Here is an 8,871-nt window from a genome sequence, read left to right on the forward strand (position 1 = left end):
GAGCCCTGGTCTGGGAAGATCCCACATGCCGCGGAGCAACTAGGCCCGTGAGCCACGACTACTGAGCCTGCGCATCTGGAGCTTGTGCTCCACAACAAGAGAGGCCGCAACAGTGAGAGGCCTGTGCACCGTGATGAAGAGTGGCCCCCACTCGCCGCAACAAGAGAAAGCCCTCGCACAGAAACGAAGACCCAACACAGCCAAAAATAAATAAATAAATAGCGTTCCCTTTTAAAAAAAAAAGTTAATTCATAGGCATAAGTGTAAAACTTTAAACTATAAAACTTCTAGAAGAAAACATAGAAGATCGGACTTCCCTGGTGGCGCAGTGGTTAAGAATCTGCCTGCCAATGCAGGGGACACGGGTTCGATCCCTGGTCTGGGAAGATCCCACATGCTGCGGAGCAACTGGGTCTGTGCGCCACAACTACTGAGCCTGCGCTCTAGAGCCCGCAAGCCACAACTACTGAGCATGCGTGCCACAACTACTGAAGCCCGCGCGCCTAGAGCCCGTACTCCACAACAAGAGAAGCCACCACAGTGAGAAGCCCGTGCACTGCAACGAAGAGTAGCCCCCACTCGCTGCAACTAGAGAAAGCCTGCGTGTAGCAATGAAGTCCCAACGCAGCCAAAAATAAATAAATTTACTAAAAAAAAAAAGAAAACATAGAATATCTTTGTGACCTTGTGTTAGGCAAAGATTTCCCAGATATGACAACAAAGGCACACCCCATTAAAAAACTGACAAGTTGGACTTCATTGAAGTTAAAAATTTATGTTCTTCAAATGACACTTTCACAAGCAACTACATGTTTCAAACACTGCTAGTGGAAATGTAAGATATGGTATAACCACTTTGGAAAACAGCTTGGCAATTTCCACTCTTAGATATCTACCCAAGAGGAAAGAAAATGTACATCCATACTGTAAAAGAAAGTATATTCTGATACTTGTTAAAACAATAAGGAAGACTTTATTCAAAACTATTGTAATAGGGGTACTGCAATAGCAGAGATAGATTGGGTCCAACTCCAAATACAGCAAAGACAGCTGGGGATTTATAGCCAATGAAGAGAGTGAAGGCATCAGAGGATGGAAAACTGCTATGAGGAGACATCAAGGGTACGGGGATTCTTGCTAAACTGACCTGTGATACTATGATTTACAACAGGAAATATATATTCGATCTTTGCCCCCATTTCTGGCATAGAGCTCCTAAAACCCTTGGAATTTTCTAAGTGATGAGAGCAATGAGGTATCTTTTGTTACATTAATAAAGTGACTTTTGAACTGCACTTAAGGATGAGGGACTTCCCTGGTGGCACAGTGGTTAAGAATCCGCCTGCCAATGCAGGGGACATGGGTTCGAGCCCTGTCCGGGAAGATCCCACATGTCGTTGAGCAACTAAGCCTGTGTGCCACAACTACTGAGCCTGCGCTCTAGAGCCTGCAAGCCACAACTACTGAGCCCGCATGCCACAACTACTGAAGCCTGCGCACCTAGAGCCCATGCTCTGCAACAAGAGAAGCCACTACAATGAGAAGCCCATGCACCGCAACGAAGAGTAGCCCCCGCTCACCACAACTAGAGAAAGCCCGTGTGCAACAACAAAGACCCAACGCAGCCAAAAAATAAATAAATAAGTTAATTAATTTTTTTAAAAAAGGATGGGGCTGGTTGCCAGGGAAACCAGCTATGTGATTACAGGGTTGGAAATTTCAGGCCCACACCATAACCTCTCCTCAAGGGAAGAGAGAGGAGCTAGAGGTTGAATGAATCACCAATGACCATTGATTTAATCAACCATGCCTGTGTAATGAAGCCTCCATAAAACTCCAAAAGTACAGGGTTCAAACAGCTTCTGGGTTGGTGAGATTCGGGGAGAAAGGCACTCCAAGAAAAAGCATGGAAGCTCTGCACCCTTTCCTCATACCTTTCCCTATGCATGTCTTCTATCTGGCTGTTCCTTTATCCTATAAATGGATACAGGAAAATGTTTTTCTGAGTTCTGTGAGCTGCTCTAGAAAATTAATCAAACCCAAGGAGAGGGTTGTGAGAACCTCTGATTTATAGCCAGTAAGTAAGAAGTAAATGTAACAACCTGGACTTGTGACTGGAGTCTGAAGTCCAAGAACGGGGTCATAGGAACCTCTAATTTGTAGCCAGTCTGTCAGAAACATAGGTAATAACCTGGGCTTGCAATTGGTGTCTGAAGTGGAAGGTTTTCCTGTGGGACGGAGTCCTTTACCTGTGGAATCTGATACTACCTCTGGGTAGATAGTGTCAGAATTGGGTTGAAATCTATGATACCCAGCTGGTGCCTGGAGCATCACTTGCTGGAGGTGTGGGAAAACCCTCCCCATTGCACACTCGTTGAAATTGGGTCCAGGAACTGAATTAGACTTAATAGGCCAGGCTGCTAAAGGCAGCCAGGGTGATCAGGTATCAGGGGTGGGGGACTCTCTCTAAACTGACATAGCAGAATTCTTGCTAAAACTGTATTCAAGGACGGACGCAGAAGCCCAAGGTCAAGGCCAAGTTGAGAAGAGGGCTCAGAGTAGTCTAACTCAAGTTTGATCAAGGAGAGATTCTTTGTCAATACAAATACTTGTACACAAATGTTCCCAGCAGCTAAACAATCTGAATGTCCATAAATAGGTGAATGGTTAAATAAATTATGGTATACCATGCAATGGAATACTACTTAGCAATAAAAAGGAACAAAGTATTGATACACCCAACGACATGGCTGAATCTCATAATTATGCTGAGTAAAAGAAGCCAGACCAAAAAGCTCTCTTTCTCTCTCTCTCTCTCCCTCCCTCCCTCCCTCTCTCCTCTCTCTCTCTCTCCCTCCCTCTCTCCTCTCTCCCCTCTCCCTTCTTCTCTCTTCTCTTCTCTTTTCTCTCTCTCTCTCTCTCTCTCTCTCTCTCTCTGTCCCCTCCAAAATCCCATCTATAATGACAGTAGCTAGATCAGTAGTTGCTTAGGGAGCAGAGGGTGGGGCAGGAAGAAAGAAATTATAAAATGGTAGGAGGAGGGGCTTCCCTGGTGGCGCAGCGGTTGCGCGTCCGCCTGCCGATGCAGGGGAACCGGGTTCGCGCCCCGGTCTGGGAGTGCCGCGGAGCGGCTGGGCCCGTGAGCCATGGCCGCTGAGCCTGCGCGTCCGGAGCCTGTCCTCCGCAACGGGAGAGGCCGCGGCAGAGGGAGGCCAGCATACCACAAAAAAAAAAAAAAAAAAAAAAAAAAAAAAAAAAAAATGGTAGGAGGAAATTTTGGTGATGGATATTTCCACTATCTTGATTGTGGTGGTTGTTTCAAAGGTGCTTACATACGTGAAAATTTTTAAATTGCACACTTTAAATACGTGCAGTTTATTGCATGTCAATTATATTATACCTCAGTAAAGAATGTTTTTTTAAAAAGCAATAGTTCTCAGTTTCAACTGGGATCTCAACAATGGGCTATAATTTTGGTTTCCCTAATTCTTCCATTCCCCCAAACTCCTATTTCAAACTATTTTTACTATCCTTAAGCCTCTTACCCTATATTGTCTCTTTCTCTTACTCTCTTTCTCTGGAGATTATCCCTCAAGTTGCCTCTAGTCTCAGCCTTTTACAATCTGTTCTCCACCCCTGGAGCCAAAATAAACTTTATACAAGAACATTTGATATATCCTGTTTACAATCCCTTACCAGCCCACCCTCAGAAAAAATCCCAATTCCTTAACATGGATTATAAGATGCTCTTGATACTGGCCCCTGTTGATCTCTACAATCTAATCTCCAGCTTTCTCCTCACCACCTGCATCCCCACCTTCACTCCAGGGTCACAGTGAAAAGGTCTAGCTGCAATGAACCACTACCCATCCCTAAGTTCTGCCTTTTGATTTCTTTTTCTCTCTGCCTCTTTCTTGTCTTATTCTTTATCTCTGTCTCTCTTGTCTGCCCTCTCTCCCCTTCTCTCTGTCTTTTTCTCTCTCCCTCTCTTTCTTCTGTTCTTCTCTCTTTTTCTGGTCATCCTCTTTCTTTACTCCCACCCCACCCCCCAAGGCCCTTGGAGTTATGAGTTTTATTAGTGGATCATAGTACTTCCATATATTCATTCTAACACAACTAGGTTGATGTCTACAATTTATATGCACAGACAAAAACTGAGTTTTGGATTCAAGCAGGATAATACTATTTCCTCTAGTTGTTTAATATTCCTAGGTCCTGATGATGCAAAGTGTTTTCGCTGTGGCAGCCTAATATCCTTTATTTGGAATTATATCTGTTAGCTGACTCCACATGTAGATGATGTTAGCCTCAACTGAGTTACAGATCTCTTAAAGTATCTCATATACAAAGTATCCAATATAACAGTAATTAAATTATTTCTTTTAGTAAGTGAAGGAAAATTTGAAAATACTACCTCATTTGAAGAATTTTCTTGCAAAGTTGACACAGGAACAATTTCCTTTGAATTAACATAATTGCTGACATTTGGAAACAGTTCTTCAAAAGATGTTTTTTGCACTGAGGACAAATCAATCTATAAAAGAACATATTACTCTTTTGTAGAAGCTCAATGTTGCAAAAACAATATTTTTAATTAAAGAAAAGTTGAACTACTCTCTCAATAGAATGATTTTCTTGTGAACTTGACATATGAATAATTTTATCTGAATTAATATAATTGCTGATATTTAGAAATACTTCTTCAAAAGATGCATGTTTAACTGGGAACAAGTGAATCTATAAAGAAGAATACAAGGCTCTTTAGCTTTAAAATTATTTTTTAAATAGGAATTTTCATTTGTTAAAGTACAATTTAATTTACATATATTAAGTGCCTACTAAATGAAATTCACATACCCAGCAACTACAACTCATGGAATAATTTCTCCTGTTCTTCCCTTAACTGTCAGCCTTCCCCAGTGTTCTACCCTTGCCTTCTTTTTGCCTACCAATTGTACACTAGAGATTTTAAAATCTCTATTTCTTTCCTGAGCACCATAACCATATCATTATCAGGTTACTTAAATCACCACATATTTCTACATCAAATTCAAAATATTTAAAACCAAAGTCATGATCCATACTCTTTAGTTTGGGATTCCAAGAAGCTCTGTCGTGTTGACGATCCAGGTCAGACTAGGTTTGGCCTGAACCTAGGCTACACCACATATATGTGTGCCCAAAATGAATATCAACTGTGCTGGGTAGGGAGTGGGGGGTGTCTGCCCTTGCCTAGCTCCTCTTCCTTGTAGGAGGACAGAACAACTTCAGGCCTATCAATGTGTATCTTGAAACAGTGTCAGGAAGGTCACATTAAAGTGAGGCCCTAGAAAATGAAAATCTCCAGAAGTCCTTGAGTCAACTGGCCTCCTTTCAGTGTAGTTAGACAAGGAATGCCAGCTTGGAATTGAGGGGAATTTATATGCCTCATTTGGTGTAGAAGAACCAAAGGGCAATTAGTCTCAGACTCATTTGGTAACAAAATGTAGACCTTAAAATGTTAAGCCATTAAGTGTTCTCAAAAGTATTTTTATTTATTAAAAGACACTGGTATTTACCTACAGAATGGGAAAAAATATTTGAAAATCATTTATCTGATAAGGGTCTAGTATCTAGAACATATAAAGAACACTTACAACTCAACAATAAAAAGACAAATAACCTAACTTTTAAATGAGCAAAGGATCTGAGTAGACATTTCTCCAAAGAAGATATACAAAGGTCCAATAAGCTCCATTACAAAATCACAATGAGATACAACTTCACACCCCAAAAGATGGTTGATAGTAAGTGTTGGTAAGAATATAGACAAATCAGAACACTCATACACTGCTGCTGGGAATGTAAAACTATTCAACCACTTTGGAAAACAGTCTATCAATTCCTCTAATGATCAACCATAGAGTTACCATATAACCCTACAATTTTACTTCTAGGTATATACTCAAGAGAAATGAAAATATATATCCACATGAAAGCTTGTACCTGAATGTTTATGGCAGCTTTATTCATAATAGTCCAAAGGCAGAAATAACCCAAATGGCCATGAACACAATAGAATATTGTTTGGCCATGAAAAGGAAAGAAGTACTGATACCTTGAAAACATTATGCTAAGTAAAAGAAGTTAGTCACAAAAGACTACATATTATATTATTTTATTCATATAAAATATCCAGGAAATCTACTGAGATGGAAAGTGGATTAGTGGTTGCTTGGGGCCAGATAGTGGGATGGAGGAATAAGGGGATAATAGTAATGGTTAAAGGGTACAGCGTTTGTTTTTGAGGTGATAAAAATGTTCTAAAATTGACTGGGGTGATAATGGCACATATTTGTGAATATACTAAAAAACGCTGAAATTTATACTCTAAATAGGTGAACTGTACCTCAATAAAGCTGTTTTTAAAAGTCCACCACAAAAAAAGTATGAAACATACAGTTACCATAAAACCGATTAATTCACCTTCCACTTACAGGTATATACCCAAGAAAACTGAAAACATATATCCATACAAAGACTTGTACATGAACACTCATAGCACTATTATTCATCCAAATGCCCATAAACTGATGAATTAGAAAATAAAATGTGGTGTATCCTTATAATGGGATATTATTCAGCCATAAATAAGGAACAAGGTACTGATAAATGCTGTAACATGGATGAATCTTGAAAATATTATAAGTGAAAGCAGCTAGACACAAAAGGCCACATACTGTATGATACAATTTATATGAAATAAAATATTAATAAGCAAACCTAAAGACACAGAAAGTAGATTAGTAATTTCCAGGAGCTGAAGGGTGAGATGAGGGGAATGGTAAGTGACTGGTAAGGGGGTGATGAAAAATGTTCCTAAAAATGTTCCTGAATGCTCCTAAATTAGGGGGTAATGGCTGCACGACCTTCTGAGTATACTAAAAGTCACTGAATTCACACTTTAGCAAGGTGAATTTTATAAAATGTGAATTATAGCTTAATTTTAAAAAGATGTTGGTATTTACAAAATAGTCAATAGATTAGTTTTGTAGGGGAAAAAACTCATTTTTAAACACTTATTTCTCATATATACATTTTAACCCAAAATATAAAGCAAAAATGAATAAAAAATGAAAGTCATTTTCTGGAAAAAGTATTAATCTTTAGAACACCGGAAAGATTATGAGCAGAGTGTTCACAGAAACCTTTTCCCCATCTTGAAAAAGTGATCTTTGGTTAACTCTCCAGCTCTGTTCCACTAGGATAAAGGTAAGAATGTCAACTGTATTACTAGGTAACATTGTTTAGGGTAAAAATGGTATCTGACTGAGAAATTGCATCTGGACTGGGAGGAACTATACGTGCACTATAAGTAAATAAATACTAGAAAAGGCACCATATTTTGGGCTTCCCTGACTCTTGCAATTAGGCATATCCCTTGTGGGGACCCTGGAAGCTACGCCTATGTGTTATTACAAAAGATACTGGATCTCATTTCCTTGTATCTGAGCTGTCCCCAGACTGCTACGTAAGCTACTACATGGACTTCTGTGAGGACTGCTCCTGCTGAAGAGGAACATCTGATCCTGCTCTGCTTGCAAGCTGTATACCTGCTGTTTAGTTGAACCTAAGAAGAACCTTGGCTGGGTAAGAGCTAAATTATAGATTCTTAGAAGAAAACACAGGGAGAAACCTTCATGACACTGCATTTAATAATGAATTCTTGGATATGACACAACAGCAAAGGCAACAAAAACAACAACAACAAAAGATAAACTGCACTACATAAAAATTTAAAACTTTTGTGCATCAAAGGACACTATCAACAGAATGAAAAGGTAAACCACAAAATGGGAGAAAATATTTGCAAACCATATATCTGATAAGGGGTTAATATCTAGAATATATAAAGAACTTCTACAATTGAACACAAAAAAAATAAACAACCTGATTTTTTAAATGGGCAAAGAACTTGAAAAGACATTTCTCAAAAGAAGATATAAAAATGGCCAATAAGCATATGAAAAGATGCTCAACATCACTAGCCATTAGGGAAATACAAATCAAAACCACAAGGAGAGAGAGGAACTTCAAGATGGTGGAGGAGTAAGACATGGAGATCACCTTCCTCCCCACAAATACATCAGAAATACATCCACATGTGGAACAACTCCTACAAAGCACCTACTGAATGCTGGCAGAAGAACTCAGACCTCCCAAAAGGCAAGAAACTCCCCACGTACCTGGTCTGAGCTGTGTGTATGACAGGTTCTTGGTGCTCCAGCCAGGCATCAGGGCTGTGCCTCTGAGGTGGGAGAGCCAAGTTCAGGACACTGGTCCATAAGAGACCTCCCAGCTCCACGTAATATCAAACGCTGAAAATCTCCCAGAGATCTCCATCTCAACGCCAAGACCGAGCTCCACTCAATGACCAGCAAGCTACAGTGCAGGATACCCTATGCCAAACAACTAGCAAGACAGGAACACAACCCCACCCAGTACCAGAGAGGCTGCCAAAAATCATAAGAAGGTCACAGACACCCCAAAACACACCACCAAGACGCAGACCTGCCCACCAGAAAGACAAGATACAGCCTCATCCACCAGAACACAGGCACTAGTCCCCTTCACCAGGAAGCCTACACAACTCACTGAATCAACCTTAGCCACTGGTGGGGAGACACCAAAAACAATGGGAACTACGAACCTGCAGCCTGCAAAAAGGAGACCCCAAACACAGTGAGGTAAGCAAAATGAGAAGACAAAGAAACACACAGCAGATGAAGGAGCAAGGTAAAAACCCACCAGACCTAACAAATGAAGAGGAAATGGGCAGTTTACCTGAAAAAGAATTCAGAATAATGATAGTAAAGATGATCCAAAATCTTG

The 8,871-nt window shown here is 40.3% G+C and overlaps 1 protein-coding gene across 3 annotated transcripts in view; it reads right to left on the bottom strand.

The window, feature by feature from the left end:
* MEIKIN (meiotic kinetochore factor) overlaps positions 1-8,871 on the bottom strand; it is a 152,520-nt gene that overhangs the window by 62,400 nt on the left and 81,249 nt on the right. The window contains exon 10 of one of the 3 annotated variants that reach the window (XM_028493439.2): positions 4,415-4,534. The exons of the other annotated variants lie outside the window; for them this stretch is intronic. Coding sequence (XP_028349240.2) covers positions 4,415-4,534 — 120 coding nt within the window. The remainder of the gene's footprint in view (positions 1-4,414; positions 4,535-8,871) is intronic. 3 annotated transcript variants of the gene reach the window in all.

This window comes from Physeter macrocephalus, chromosome 8 (genome assembly GCF_002837175.3).
Source record: "Physeter macrocephalus isolate SW-GA chromosome 8, ASM283717v5, whole genome shotgun sequence".
Taxonomy (NCBI): domain Eukaryota; kingdom Metazoa; phylum Chordata; class Mammalia; order Artiodactyla; family Physeteridae; genus Physeter; species Physeter macrocephalus.